The 16,052-nt window shown below is 32.7% G+C and overlaps 1 protein-coding gene across 5 annotated transcripts; it reads right to left on the reverse strand.

Moving 5' to 3' along the window:
• Positions 1-3,284: 3,284 nt before the first annotated feature.
• On the reverse strand, positions 3,285-15,727 carry LOC111480311 (MADS-box transcription factor 23-like). 5 transcript variants are annotated; one of them, XR_002717779.1, is made up of 9 exons: positions 15,625-15,727; positions 15,079-15,284; positions 6,814-6,892; positions 5,508-5,569; positions 5,088-5,187; positions 4,981-5,022; positions 4,824-4,907; positions 4,147-4,656; positions 3,285-3,319 (listed from the first exon to the last, which is right to left on the reverse strand). XR_002717779.1 is itself a non-coding variant. In XM_023125279.1 (9 exons), the coding sequence occupies exons 2-9, from the start codon at positions 15,258-15,260 to the stop codon at positions 4,397-4,399; spliced, it is 711 nt and encodes a 236-aa protein (XP_022981047.1). In that variant the 5' UTR covers positions 15,261-15,284; positions 15,625-15,727; the 3' UTR covers positions 3,922-4,396. The 5 variants fall into 5 exon arrangements, 4 of the variants coding, with proteins under 4 accessions (XP_022981049.1, XP_022981045.1, XP_022981047.1 ...); XM_023125279.1 differs by lacking the exon at positions 3,285-3,319 and having other exon boundaries at positions 3,922-4,412; positions 4,511-4,656; XM_023125278.1 differs by lacking the exon at positions 3,285-3,319 and having other exon boundaries at positions 3,922-4,415; positions 4,511-4,656.
• Positions 15,728-16,052: the final 325 nt, after the last annotated feature.

A 16,052-nucleotide genomic window follows, 5' to 3' on the forward strand; every position in this document is an offset into this window, starting at 1 on the left:
CCATAACGATAGTTTCTTTTTAGGGCCATGAAAAGTCGCAATGGTGAGAACTCAGCAATTTAAAATTTCAGGAATATAGTTCTTAGTTAATAATCTCAAGGACTTTGATAAAATAAGTTGTGGCTTTGTTTTAGACATTCCTTAGTGATAATCTCAATCCTGTAATTGATATCGTTGAAAGGGTTCAACATTTTACGCTTCCTTCATAGAATTTTTTTGGAAACTTTTATTTAGAAGATTATATAGGGATATAGGGTCTGCTGGTAATCGGTGATTTTGGTTCACTATGTTCATGATTTAGTATGGCCACATAGAACCACTAGATCATGTATTCTTTTGAAATGTGCATTTATTCATCATTTTTTTTTCCCAATATTTTCACTTTTTGAGGATTTGACCCTTTTGTCATCCATCGATCTATTCTGTTGCACATAAAATTTCTTTTACCTTTAAAGAAAGATCACTTGGATATGAAGTGATCACATTTGAAACTTGTGTATCCATTTTTATATTTTACCTTCTTAGATTGTTCAAAATAGATTATAACAGTTGTTTCAGTGTAAATTGTTCCTTCTGATGTAGAATAGGAAGGTAAGAATGTGAGACCATTAAAATAACAGTTCCAATTTGCTGAAGGTTTGAGTTGAATATACTTTGTTAGTGTCTAGCACCGCACACTTTGGGTCGGCCTAGCGTTCAATAAGGGTGATGAGAATAATGAATCTCTGAGGGCATGAGTTCAATCTGGCCATCCACCTAGGATTTAATATTCTATGAGTTTTCTGGCAACCAGACACAATAGGGTGAGGTTGTTGTCTCATGAGACTATTTGAGGTGCGCTCAAGCTTGTCCAACACTCACGAATATAAATAAAAATAAATAGATTTTTCCAAAGCTCATTCTATTTCAGTCATTGTGCATGTTAGATATATCTACTTAATGTGCACATAGTAAGAATAATTGTTGTGAATATGATGTTGTGCACGACATTGTGCACAAAATTTCCAAGTAGTCATTATGAATATAGCATTATGAGAATAGTTGTTGTTACTATCTACTTAATGTGCACATAGTAAGGATAATTGTTGTGAATATTACATTGTGCACATAATTTTCAAGTAGTTATTATGAATATAGCATTGTGAACATTATTTTTTGGTAGTATTAATTTTGAACATGAATTTTATTTGTTAGTACCCTGTATGTCATGCAAGTATGATCAAAAGTTAGATTTTTTTTTTTGTTTCTTAAATTGGATTTAGGCTGTATATGATATTTTAAAAAATGATTTTATGTTTGACAAGAATAATATTCTTCAATGAGCCATTCGTTTATTTTCAGACTGACCCATTTGCTATATATTACTACTCACAAATATAAATAAAAATAAGTAGATCTTTCCAAAGCCCATTCTATTTTTGGGGTTGTGCATGTTAGATCTATCTACTTAATGTGCACTAGTAAGAATAATTGTTCTGAATATGACATTATGCACTTAATTTCCTAGTAGTTATTATGATATGTAGCATTGTGAACATTATTTTCGATTAGTGTTAATTTTGAACATGAATTTTATTTGTTAACACCCTGTATGTCATGCAAGTATGGTCAAAAGTTAGACTTTCTTTGTTTCTTAAATTGAATTTGGGTTATATATGATATTTTCAAAAATGATTTTGTATTTGACGAGGACTTCTTCACTGAGCCATTCATTTATTTTCAAACAGACCCATTTACTACAGATTATTTGATTGACTAATCCTTTATATTGCAATGGATGAAGAGTTGAGGGGAGATGAATTAGAATAATTTTGAATTAAGGCTCTCGTGTGGCCTTTTATTCTGGCCGATGTTTATGCAATTTTGTGGGGTCTTTAGAGAGAGGAACAATAGAACCTTTAGGGGAGTTGAAAAGGGACCCAAGTGAAAGCTTGGTTTTCATTTAAAAAATTGAATTAGTGCTTTTGATTTTTTTTTTCATCCTTTGCTGTGGGGTCTTTAGAGAGAGGAACAATAGAACCTTTAGGGGAGTTGAAAAGGGACCCAAGTGAAAGTTTGATTATCATTTAAAAAATTGAATTAGTGCTTTTGATTTTTTTTCATCCTTTGCTGTAGTAGTATCTGAGGTTTGCAACGTTAACTTGGTATGTCCACTATAACTTCAATTTTGAAACACAAATGTTCTAGATCTGTTTCTGAACCTTCGAGCTTCACAAATTCATGGTTGGGGGCTCTAAGCAAGCTGGGAAATACATACAAGTTAGTAGCTAGATTGTTTTCAATTCTCTTGGTGTTCTTGTTTACTTTATAAGTTAATATTAGGATTGTTTTCTCAAAATGTACTTTGAATTGTGATTGTTTTTATGATGTGCAATGCAATATGCTTTTGAACCATTCATGATTCTTTCTCTATCATTTTCTGCCAGACATCCATTTGAGGAAGTTCTTGTTTGTTTCATTAATTGACGAAGTGATGTTCCTTTCTAAAAAAAATTGAATTTATGCAGTTGGAAATATAATTATTTGAAGTGATCCACTGATTAAACTATTGTCTTGGATTTATAATGACCCTGTTTAGTAGAGATGGTTTTTTTCTATCGTGTTTTTTTTGTTTAATTTCTTTGCCAAATTGTGGCTTACACTAATGTTTTGCAAATTATCTTGCTACAGCAAACTGCTGGATTAGTTTACTGTAGCGAGCAGGGGAGATATGAGGTAAATACTATACGTCCTTCCATGATGAACATCATATACAATTGTGTAACTTTTTACTGAATAAATGAAAATAGACTAATGCTCAAGGATACAAACTCCACAAGGAAGTTCAAAATAAAACACGAAGGAATACAAAGAAACCACTACATAGAATAAAAAAAGAACAAGATATAGGGAAAAAAAACTTCTGCAAGGAAAAACACCAAGCGAGCTGAAAAAAAAAAAAAAAACTAGCAAAGAGAGAGTCTGAAGAACCAAACTCAACACAAAAAATCGTACTTTGAAAACCGAACCAAAGACAACATTTGAGAACCAAAAAGAACAGCCACCAATGACCCAATGGACCAAGATCACCTAAAAAAATTGTCTTCCATTGAAGTATAACTTTATCATCCATAAAAGGATTAATAATAATAAAATAAAAAAAAATAAAAAAAAAGGGTTTTGAAGTGAACTTCAATGGCCTTCTGGATATCTTTCCAATCATCATGCACATTCAATCGAGAAACCACCAGCAAAGAATTCCACTTTAAATGAAAAACTTCTTTATCTTTCCTTACTCGAAAAGAGGACTTGGAGACGGAGGGCTTTGGACAAAACAAATCTGCAACCGAGGGAGGAGAAAGAAGGGTTGAATGAATTCACAATGTCCATATCATAAAAAAAAAAAAAAAAAAAAGCCACCACGCTTTAGGAAACCACAAGGAATGCTAATCACCTTCCTTCTACTTGATATTGGCCATATGATACAATAAATAATTGCTCCTGAAGAAAACCAACATTTCTGAATTTTGGTAGTACCAAACTCATCTCTATTGTGTTCGGATAAAATCCGAGTCTTGGGGCGGACCAGCATTTCAACCATGGCTTTCTCAAACCAATATTGGTGAGAGAATGAATGAGAAATGAATGACTGGCTTAAATTCCATGGCTTTCTCAAAAATTCCATTTTTGAACCAAATGCAATAATAACTCCTATCAATACAGCAACTATACGATCTGTTGCAAGCAAACTGGCTAATTTATGAAGCAAACCCAAGATAGAAGAGCCACCAACGTATTGATAACTTATGAAACTATGATTACAAACTGGCAAAAAATGAGGAAAATAGTGACAAATGACCGACGAAGGGATAAGGGTCGTGGGCCCAAGAGCTGCTAAAGCGAGGGGAAGGGGAAAGAAAAAAGAACGATGGGTGAATGGTGAATGACAAAGGTACGATGACTGGTGGGGGTGGCAAGCGATGATGACTGGCAGGGATAGTTGGGGTTTTTGGGTACATCATATTCAACATATACAAGTGTTGGGCGAAATTTGGGTAATCATGTTCTTTTTAATCAACTTGTTTCCTTCTTTATAAAATATCCAACATCAGTCCTATAACAAGCACGAACTTTTGAACCTAGCTGATTATTATGAAGGTGGCAAACCTTAAGATTTCTGGAAAATGAAGTGTGTATGCTGATGCAATTTCAATTATTTTTTGTTGCACATAGCCTTCTCTTCACATAAATTCCCTTGTATTAATCACCACAAACGAGACAAAGCTGGTTTCATTGGTTATGGAATATTCCGTTACTCCACCACAATTCGTTGATTGAAAGATAATTTGCAACCTCACACCGTTTTCTTGATGCAAAATGATTAACATCTTCGTGGTTGGTGTAAGGTCTCTTTTTGCTAGTGTAGTTGTAGTCTGCTGCAACCATCAAAACAACAAGATTGGAATAGGGACTTTGGAAAAGCTCATTTGTATTCATTACTGAAAATTAATGCATTTTTTCACAACTGTACCCCAGTTTTGTTGCTCTTTCTGGTGCCTCACGGTTTTGTTGTTGTGGTTGGCTGAGTTGAAGGCTGATAGGTATACCTGCATCCTCTCCCACACCCAGGCCGTTTGTTAGACTGCTTGCTCCATTGGCATCCTTTGTTCCATAGACCTAGGATGGTGAAAATTTTCTTTTGATGGTGACTAAGCAACACAAAGTTTTATTGGTTAAACGATTAGAACCTTTAGTCTTTTTTTTCATCAAATGTTCCTGAAGATCCACCTTTAGTTTATTTTTTAAAATAATTAAAGTTTGCTTCAATTATCTGCATCGTTTACCTTTTGGTATAATTCCAGGTTTTCTTGACGAATTAGGTTTACCTTCTTATAAAGTTCCATATTGCCTTGGTGAATTAGGTTTCCCTATAACAAAGAGGAGGAAATTTAGTAACCAAAATTATTGAGAATGGAAATTTCAGAACTGTAGTTGCTTAACCTTTCTGTTTAGTTCTTGTATCTCATCCATTAAGATTTGATCCTGCTCAAGAAAGGAAACTGTCTGTTAGACACCCAACACATTTAATAAATGATACAATTAGATACCTTCTTCATACGGACACCACGAAGACTTATCTCCAGTTGGTTTTCTAGATTCTGCAGATCTTTGATGCTCAGACCAGTCAGCTCTTCACCCATCATCTGCCTGTAATTATATCTATTAGTGTTTTATTGGAACGAATTAGTGTTTAACTTGTATAGTAGTTTTAACTTGAGCAACATGTAGGAAATATATTAGGAAATTTATGTTTGGATCATGCTTGGTCGTCAATAAATGCTATTCCCATATCTGAAATAAGTGTCCATGGTTATGAGTGCATGAAGTAGATTGGAGGCTCGCAAATGGCCTATATAAGGAGTCGAAGGAAATTTCATAGTTGCTTTCATTCCTTTGCACTTTCCTCTAGTATCAGTATTTATCAAGTAAAATGTAATGAAATAGAATAGAATAGGGTATGATAGTACCGATGATTTTCTTGTAAGCTCTGCAGTTGTTGCCGTAACATTGCTGCTTCCTTTTGCCAGTACTAATGATTAAAAATCAGAATATAATTTCCTTACTATTTATATGTATAAGAGTATGCCTTCTATATTCATGCACAAAAATTATTAAGCTAGCATAGTGTATACCAAAAAGTATTTCTGAAAATGAAGGTATTAAGTATCTGTATTAAGCTAGCATAGAGTATACCAAAAAACATTTCTGGAAATGAAGGTATTTAGTATCTTAAGTCTGATGTAAATGTTATGTTAGACTGGGGATGGGCAAGGGATTTCTATTCATGTCTGCATCCCATCTCCTCTCACAATCCTTGCCTTCAACCCCTGTTCTCTCAACATCCTGGCCTACATCCATGTCCATCTTTGGGGAGACTGAAGAGCTAAAGAATCCCATTAATGAGGATCGGGATTCATACTTGAGCAAAATTTCTTGGTCAGTTTTATTTTAAATTTTTTAATAACATAAGAGATACTTAGATGTGAATTGGCAAAATTATCATTTTTGGCCAAAGTAGAGAATTGTATTTTTTATTATTATGATTTATTAGTTTGTATATTTATTTTGTAGAAATATCTAATACTTTTTGTTAATATAGAATGACACCTTAACTTTTCAGGTTTGCCATTTCATGAAAAAGCCTTTGAGATTTGTCGTGATGCCATTTTTATGCGTTCTGCACCCTTTTATTTTTCTGGATTTTGATGTTGAATCATCTGTTTGATTTTGTCCAGGTGGAGATTACTCAAGGATCCAAGATTCATGGTCTCATGATTGTTGTTTTGAATCGTTCTTTCAGCATGTGTCAGATAAATAGAAGGTTCGTGGAATCTCTTTTAAGCAAAATATGCATTTATAATTTTGAATCTGTCTCCAACGAAATACAAACATATTTCCTTGACAGTAGTTTTGATGAGTACTATTACGTCCAAATTCCTATGATCCTAGATGAGTCAAGCCTAGATTTCAACATAAATCTAACCATGTTCTTGCTAGTAATTCACTTCGGCAGTTCTTCCTATCCAAATCAAACTGCTGTTATACCTTAACTGCATTGTCCCATATTTCTCCCGCTCCTCCCCACCCCCTCATTCCACAACATAATCGTACCAGCCATAACTATGATGTATAGTTCTTATTAATCATCGTATCCAGAAAATTGACAGATAGGAAATCTAGATGTTTGCATTTTAACAATCATACATGATCTTTTGCCTAACATGTCTGGCAGTCGGAAGGAAAAATAATCAAGTCTTAGATACTAAAGAATACCTTGACTTCTGAAGTCGAGAAACCAAGCTGATGGTGCTCCTCTTTTGTCTTGTTATATCGTTCTATTAGTGTTTTCATGCTGGTAAGAGTCAATAATCTGAGTTATAATCATAATTATATGGGCAAGAAATGAAAATTTATTGGGAAAACAGCAAAAGTTGGAAAATTTATCTACCTTGTGAGCATACATCAATAAGATGATCCTATTTACTCCATGATTTCCTTTCAATTTAGTTTTCCCGGTTAAACCTAGACTTTTATTCTCATGTGGTAGGCTCTTAACATTTTCAAGATTCTTCTCGGTTCTATAGTGGAACTTCAAATTTGCAGATAGGTAGAATGAAATTTGTAGCCATATGACAACATTAGATGGGTGGCAAAAAGGGTTGCCTAACAATCGAACCTTCCTTTTTACTTGAGAAAAATTCAAAATTAGATCGAGCAATCATTTTCTCCTAGAATTACTAAAGTTCAAACAAAGATATTTTAAGTTCACCTATTATACAGATCCAATGAGATAATATTGAGAACTATGCTCAAAACAATTCATGGTCACCAATAGAATTTATAATTTAACAATATGCAAATTCTAATTAACATGAACAATATTAAAGCAATAAAATTCAAAAGGAGGGTTAGAGAGTTTAAACGAAGATTTGTAATGGTTCAGCCTTCAATGAAACTAACCTATAATGAAACCTAATTCCCAATGTGCCTCCTTGAATATTCTACTGCCCACCAATCTTTTTTGTATGGCTATACATGGCAGGTATAGTGTTTCGACAGTGCAGTCTATGGTATTGGGATGAAACGTAGGTTGAGATTGACTAGGTCAAAAGAGGGTTAGCATGTCCAATAATTAAGTGAGATGCATTATGTTGAAATCTAGCGATGGATACATGGTTATTTACTAGGTCAAACCTAGATTTCAACATAAATCTAAGCATTTAATCTCACTCGGGTAAATAACATTTATCTCGAAATCTAGGTAAATAACATTTTATCTCCATTGACTTCCATTTAACCTATCCAACAGTTATACCCTTAGTAATTCAATATATTTTTAATATCTCCTCTAGTGGTTTTCATTTTATTTGTAGAGGCAATGAAGCAAATTTGGCATCTACATTCATGGAGTGTCAACGTTGATCAAAGCAAAGGGCTCCTTGCACCTATCGGTCAGGTATGTGTACAGAACTTCTGGATTTCCAATGGATTAACTGTAAGATTTAAACCATAAAATGTAACGTAAAACTTTATGTGAATTCTCATGATGCGTTCTTTTCCACTCCTTGCTTTACCATCATCTTGCTAGTTACAGAAATGGAAAATTTCATCAAACTGGAAAACATGACAGAGATTAAAGCTGTAGGGTAGCTCGTAGAAAACTATGATTACAAGATTAAACTAGGGAAATATCTAACAACGAGATGGAACTATAAGGCAACAGCTAAAGGAGTTGCCTCAATTGGCACAAATCACTTCAAGCCTACATTATTTGTGAAAAAACTACGTAATATGTTACTAGAGGAATCAAAAATTCAGTTTTTCCAAATGACCCACCCCAACCCCTCTCTCTTATATTAGAAGAAAGTCTTCTATTTCCTTCTGTCTACAATGCCCAGAAAATGGTCCTGATGATGCATTGAGCCTCATTTCTTTCTAGTATAAAAAAAGGTCTCCTCCAAAGCTCGATGCTTAGGATGTCAAAGAAATTGGAAATAATATAAAGATTCTTAAGATGTGTTAAGGTTTCTTCAGACATAATAGACAAAGATATCAAGACCGGATAAGAGATATAGTTTTGGGGAATGCAGAAGCAAGCTCTTACGGCCGAAACAGCCCAGTCTTTGGGAAATCTTCTCTAAAACAAACTAAACCTCTCTAACTGTCCGTTAAACGTCTACAACAATTACCATTATACATAGCCAGACAGAGATGGCAAATCCAAAATATATTTACAATCTAGGAATATGATTTGTCAGCAATTTGGCAAAAGAGCCACCAAACAAGTCAAAACAAAACCTAAACTAAATGCCTATCGAAAATGGTTACGATCCACCTTACAATATTTACAACAATTTATTGAAACAGAAATCAAAAGAGATGCATTAAACATGATGGAAAACCGAATTTTTTTCCTAGGACCTACCAACGCCTCAAAAGGTTTTTTCAGGCCAAATGTCCAATAAAAGGGCAAAACAAGCTGCACACCGAAGATATTGTCTCTTATCCCAATACAAAAGCTCTATCATTAAAAAAAAAAAATCCGTTACAAGCCAAACAAATGCCAAATGACGCAGAAAGATGGTTCAATGCTAGAAAAGCTATCAATCTGAGTGAGACCCCGAAGGATATGATCTAGATCTTCAAACATTGTCTTTTAAGAGCATCCACCACTACAACCACCCACAAAATTGAATTATGCTTCTGCATGTGGTCTAAAGGGTTATAACTCTCTCATGCGTGACTTACAACTAAGATTATTCATGTCTTCTAAGATTATGCTTTGTATATATATATATATATATATATATAGATATTTAATTATTTTTTTTGCCGAGCATCAATCGAACTTTCATAAATTTATTTGGCAGGGGGTTAGTAGATTAACCTTATCATTCTAAGTAGACTTTAATAATATTAAATTCCATACTATAATGATTTAAGTTTCTTTTAATTATCGTTATTGTGTTTTCTTTTTAAGAATACATGCATTTGTAGTTGGTACTCTTGTTTAATCATCAAGATCTTAGGCTCCCGTGTCCTATTCGTAAATTTAAACATTGAACTACGTAGCATTTTCTCCATGAATACGTGGAGATTAATGTCATAAAACCACTTCGTTAGTTAATTTTAATATTTATTTAGTATGAATTTGACAACATTTTAGAGGAGAATTCAAATTTTTGATCATCCATCCGTATGCGCTCTTTAGCAAATAAAATTGAAGTTAATAATTATATATTTGTGAATAGTAGTGTAATCTCTAGTTTATTTATAACAATGAGGATTCTAGTCTCTAATTTCTTAATCGAAAAATCGAAAGTACATTTTATTTCAATTGAAATATTTGTAGAGTATGTTTTCAAATTTACATAATTCTCTTTCATGAATATCTAGAGAATAACAAATTTAATAAATATGGTCTAATTATGCACTTGATGATGAATTTTATTTCTTATTTTCATTATCAGCCCCTAGAACTCAAGTGTCAACCTAGAACTACTACGTTTTTTCTTCTCGTTGGTTTATAGTTGTTTTTTTTCTTCTTTCCGAATGATATTGTTTAATAATCACTTGTTACAATCTGAAAGTGGTTCGAAAATTATAGATTAATTTTTAAAACAAGATTTCATAATACTCTTTTTACATGTTCTTCCTCATTTTGTGAACGCACCTATCTCTATTTTATTCATATATATATTTATTTTCTTTTTTTCTAGAACTATTTTCATAAATAGACTCTCGATTTGCTCCAAACGCTCTCTTCAAGTTTTTCCTCTAATATATATTTTTCTTACTTTTTCACTACAATTTCCCTCCTAATTTACCTCTTTAATAAATTCTCGTTTCTAGCTCTTTTTTCTTTGACATATTTTCCATTTCTTCATTAGCTTTTATTCTCCCTGACATATCACCGAATCTATCATCTTCTAGTTATTAAATATCTTACTTATCTCCCGATCAGCCATTCCATTCGGTCGCTATTAGGAGACATTAAAATAGACGCTACAAAAGTATTACTTAAAATATTAGAATATTGGTTATATACTGTATGCACGTTAGATTAAAATTATTTTGTCATTTCTTAATGTTTTATGATCTTAAGAGTTATCTTTTCATTATTCCTCTCGATGTTGAATCCATAGACATCCGACAAGATGACGTAAATGTTTTATTTGTTAAAAAAGAAAAAGAGAACCTTGACAGTTAAAATTTCAATAAAAGTAAAAAGGAATTAGAAGAATTCCATGAAAATGTCCGAAGTTGATTTTTGGAGAACTGATTTAAGAAGTGTATCTTATGTGTCAGCTTCAAACACAGTAGAGTGGTAAAGCAAATATGGGATATAATTTAAGGGTTACTGTTCGAAATATTTTAATGTACGCTGCGTTTGTTGTTATATCAAACAATTAAAATAATAAAGATTTAAAGTTGTTGGTACCATTACATTTGGTTTAAATACTCTTAGTTATGATACTTTCTTTAATATTTCAATTTACTTTTAGGCGTGTTTCTATTTTAATATTTTTACGATGATATCTTATTATTAATATAATATTTATTTTAAATTTTATTTTCCAAGTATATTAAAATATTCCTGTTTTTATTTTACTTTTCTTTTCTTGTGACTTCACAAGTTATCTGGACAAATATCTACACTAGACTTAGAATATTAATAACTAAACTTATAACTAATTATTGTCTTTGGTTGTTTCAAACAGAAATTATTCCAAATCCTTTAATGTTCGAAACAAAAGTCTCCCTTTTTTAGCATAAAAATTTTATAATGTTTGATAGAAGTGATGAACTTAGTGTTTCATCAAAAAAGACCTAATTCTAATGTTTATTAGAAGAAATTAATATTCCTTTCTAAGAATTAATTTTTAGATAATTAATACAAAAAAAAAAGGGTAAAGAAAAGAAAGAACAAATAAGTTTAAAAAGAAAAACATGAAACCATTTTTTAATTTAGTTATGGCATATGGAGTTAGAATTATTTGTGGAAAGTGGGTTTGACAGGTCATTAGACAACATCTATGCGTTTTTCCCCCCATTTTCCAACTGACCCTACAGCTTCTCTCCTCTTTTCCTACCTTGCAAATATCTGTTTTTTGTGAGCGAACCAGGTTGCAAGGATAATTCCCCTGGACAACATCCTAAGGAGGGACCCACCATTTATCATGAACAGACGATTTAATATCTTGCGAATGTGAGATGGGTAGAGGGTAGCTAGTGTAGTCAACTCGCAGTTGAGTGAAATCAAGATTTAAGCTTTCAAGGATGCTCAAGAAAAATATAAACCTTACGTTTGAGATGTCTTTCCCATTTCTATGTTTCTTTATGAGCATCAAAATCAACTAAGAGTTGGCCTAATGGTCCAAGTAAATGATTCAAAAGAGTAAATAGATTCAAATCATGATAGACTGCTAAATCCTACCTTACTAGGCATGGTCTAGTAATGAAGAAGAGCTCATCGCCAAGGGTGATGAGATCAACGCTCTTTTCCACTGGGAGAGATGATGATTCACAAGGATTCAAAGAGTGATGAGTGACCAATGGCATGCAAAGAGTTGACCAAATGATTGAAGACACTGTGTGCAGTGCTTAGCTAAGAGTTAACCAAAGGATTCTGAATCAATAGAGTACGAGTTGCAATGAGACCAAATGAATTAAGCAAAACATGTGTGCAGTGCTTAGCTAAGATTTTGTGTTGTAGGACTCAATTGAACTTCATACACAGATTTTCACAGTTTTCCTTCTCATTTTAGATCCATGAATCCATATTTTCCTCTTATTCTCTAAATATAATATTCTTCAACAAAAAAACAAAAATGCAAAACTTACTCTTCTTTTGAAATAGATAAATGTTAAAATAAATGTTATCACTCAAACCTTAATAACGACTCTCTAGTTTCAAACAAAATTTATAATTATGTCCTATGTATGAAAGCTTCTTCAAATGAAGATTTCAAGTACCGAAGTTTTTTTTAAAAAAAAAAAAATCAATACTCAGATAAAATAACTTATGAAATGATGTTAACTATACAACTTATTAACCATTTTTATTTATTATTATTATTTGTTGAAGTTTATATTATCAAAACCAAATTGGTGAAATACAACGGAACGCTTAAGGCCTGTTTACTTAAAAGTAAGACAGTGAATCATGTTTTGAGTTTTAAATGCAAATGTAAATTCTCTTAAAGAAATCATAGAAAACAATCTTGAATAAGGGAAGGTTTCCAAGTACACTTTAGGGGGGAAAAGACATAAATGTATGAAAAAAAGAAGGTTTGGAAAAGAAATCTTATAAATCAAATAATTGTTATTGGTGTTGGATGGAAAATGTTATTAGAATTTTATATTTAAGACATTATTTAATTTTAGATAATTAACTATGGTTAATTATTTTAAATTATTAAAATAATTTTAATAAATTAAATTTTAATTTAATCTTGCCCTAAATTTAGGTTTTTGAACTTGTTTTGTGATAAATCTAAATAATTATTTTTAAATAAATGATTTTAATAAAATTATATAAATATTTTTATTTATTTTTAAAATTAAATGTTTCGTATTAAAAATCTTATACCATTATAATAATTTATTAATAAAATAGTAATATACCTTATTTTAATCTAATTTTCATTCCCTAATAAGTATACTATAAATATAAATAAAATGCAGTTTCATTAGCTATCAATATTAATAATTGTTTTCAAATAAATAATTTTAAAAAAGTTATACAAATTTTAATTATAAATAATTAGTTCAATCATCACATGTTATAGCTAAACAATCAAATAGTAATTATAAAATAATAAGACAAAATGAATAATCTAAGGGGAAAAAAAAAATAAAGATAATGAAAAAATAGAAAAAAAAAATAATAAGGAACCATAACGATGGGTGGGAAAACTTTTACATACAGCATATTTCAAAAACTTGACACAGACAAGGTAAAATCCATGTCTATTCCCATTTTTTCCACTAAAAAAAAAACTTGAAACAAACACCCCTAAATATTTTGTTTTCAATTGTAACGTAAAAAATTATTGATAATAGATTTAATGCAAAGCCTTTTTTTAACATTTGATATACTCGAATACAAATTCTTTCAAAAGCAGAAAACAAAGATGCTAAAAATTATTATTAAGGCTAAATAGTCAGAATGTACAACAAGTACACAGAAACCGAACCACACAACAACATCAAACTGCGTGAGACTGCCCGACCGACTTCTGTGCATACTTAACCCTATTTCGTAAAAGTATTGCCCCTTGGGGACTAAATCTATTGTTCAAACCATGCTTCTTTGTTCTTTTCGAATATAACAGTTGTTTAAGAATGTGGAAGAACAATGAGTGTCTAACCATCCCTAATTATGAATGGTGAGGTCGGAAAACTATGCTTTCTTTTAATTCTACACTCCTAACTAATATGAGATCTGGTCCATTCCTTAAACCAGAGGGATTCTGTTAGAAACAATTTTGAGTCGAATCATAACAGCTATGGATGAAGTAATGTAATGTTAACCCATATCATTCGATCCAATCCAAGAAGCATGCATTGAGCAACATTGATTGATCAATTAGGCTGTTCAGATTCCGACAACTAAAAATAGCACAGAGATCCACTTTTCCAATCAGCGCTATTTCTCTTGGTTGGCATCCATTACAAGGATAAATTGATAATTGTATGGTGCGAAACGATTTGATTCCAGTATCGTGCACGACCTTCATATCCATCCATCGAGAGATTTGCAATCATGAGATAGTACGTAATTTCTCGCATGAATAAGTCATTTGAATCTCCGATAAAAGTGAACTGAGGATTCTCACCCTCCCTTTCCAATTCTAAACGAGCTCTATGATTATTATGCTGCAAGGAGAATCGCAACTCCGAAAATCTCTTAACCATATTCGTCCTTTACAACATGTTCACTTGGATCTTTGAACAGTACTGAAGTATAAGTTCGAATGTAATTTTTGGACTGCTAACTTCTCTTTGGTTAGCTTATCCAGAACTCTCATCCTACGAAACTAACCCACAAATTCGCATTATAGCAGTCCATCCTATAGGCATAAACTATTGGAGTATCTGGCAACCAATGACTCTAAAGGTACTTGATATATGCCAATAGAGTTTATGAGCGGAGTAGTTGAAAGGAGAAGCTAGCGAAGTTTGAACGATAGAGAGCTCAGGCAAATAACAGAACTGAGCCTCATAAAATCACAAGAAAGAACAAGACGTCAAAAAACCTGAACACTATAGGCTCTAGAATTCCTATTTCTCAGTATGCACAACATTTTATTTTACTATAAAGCATACAGTCATAATCGTGATTCAAGGTGCACGCTCGCCAATATAATGAATAAAAACCAGGTAAATTAATTGAGCGAGGCTACCAATGTGTTGTCGCACTAGATATTAATCTATTATAATAAAGTTCGAAAACGGAGAAATTATTCAGACTGAAAAAAAGTAGAAGAAAATAAAGGCAAACAGTAAAGAAACAGAAGGTGAATATCATAGAACCTGGTGCTGGAGTATTCATAAAGCTTGCTGGTGCTGGAGAAGATGATGACTCCAACATCGGCGTCACAAAGGATCGCCAGTTCTTTCGCCTTCTTCAGCAGTCCACTCCTTCGCTTCGAGAAAGTCACCTGTCTGCTCGTCGAATTATCGATCCTCCTAATTACAATCTTGCCTCTCCCCATTCTTAGATCCGAAACTCGATTCTTCTATACATTTTTCCGGAATTTTTTTCAGAGAATAACGAAACTCAAGTAAATTTCACAAGTAACAAAGATATAAGAAAAATCACAACCAAATCATAGAAAAGAAAACGACAGTTCTCTAAAACACTTCATTCTTCCTCGATAACGCACAGAATAATTACACATAGAGAAGAGAGATGCGTTCCTACTGCGAGCGATCAAAAACTAAATAATAATTAAAAAAAAAAAACACTCCGAAAGCAGATGAAAAACGACGAAAACGAAAACGAAAACGATGCAATCTGCAGCGAAAAACGGAAGAGAAAATGTGCAGGAATTATCCAGGAAATCGTTCGTAACTTACTCTTTTGCGGTTGAGTGCGGTGCTGTTTGGAGGCGAGGCAAAGAGATCAAATCCAACAGAATCAACGCTTTTTTACGGAGCGTTGTACTGAAGCGGGTTCACATAATTCAGCCGCACAGAGCCAAATATGGAAGGGGTCCGCGTTCCATGTGTTATAGCTCTGGGTTTTTTCCAGTGCGGGAAAAACCAGTGCGGGTACATACTGATGAGGGACACGTGGCCCAATCAGATCACGACTTTATTAACCTATTTTATTCATCGTGGTGCGAGCTGTCTGTTATATCGATCATCGACGCGTGGGGCTATGGCTATGGGATACGGACTACGGAGACTGCTATTTTCTTCTTTTGGAAATTTGCTACGTGCGAAATATATTTTGTTTGTGTAATTACAAATTTAGAAGGATGCAGCCTTTTGTCGAAATTGCC

The sequence above is a fragment of the Cucurbita maxima genome, unplaced genomic scaffold (assembly GCF_002738345.1).
Source record: "Cucurbita maxima cultivar Rimu unplaced genomic scaffold, Cmax_1.0 Cma_Scf00006, whole genome shotgun sequence".
Taxonomy (NCBI): Eukaryota; Viridiplantae; Streptophyta; class Magnoliopsida; order Cucurbitales; family Cucurbitaceae; genus Cucurbita; species Cucurbita maxima.

Bases quoted from the DNA above. Each gene is read 5' to 3' on its own strand.
- LOC111480311 (XM_023125277.1), bottom strand. From the start codon at position 15,260: ATGGGGAGAGGCAAGATTGTAATTAGGAGGATCGATAATTCGACGAGC. The intron at 5,023-5,087 runs GTATCTAATTGT...TTTCTTGAGCAG, and splicing joins GTGGTGTCCGTATGAAGAAG to GATCAAATCTTAATGGATGA. The intron at 4,657-4,823 runs GTAAACGATGCA...TCACCATCCTAG, and splicing joins ACCTGGAATTATACCAAAAG to GTCTATGGAACAAAGGATGC.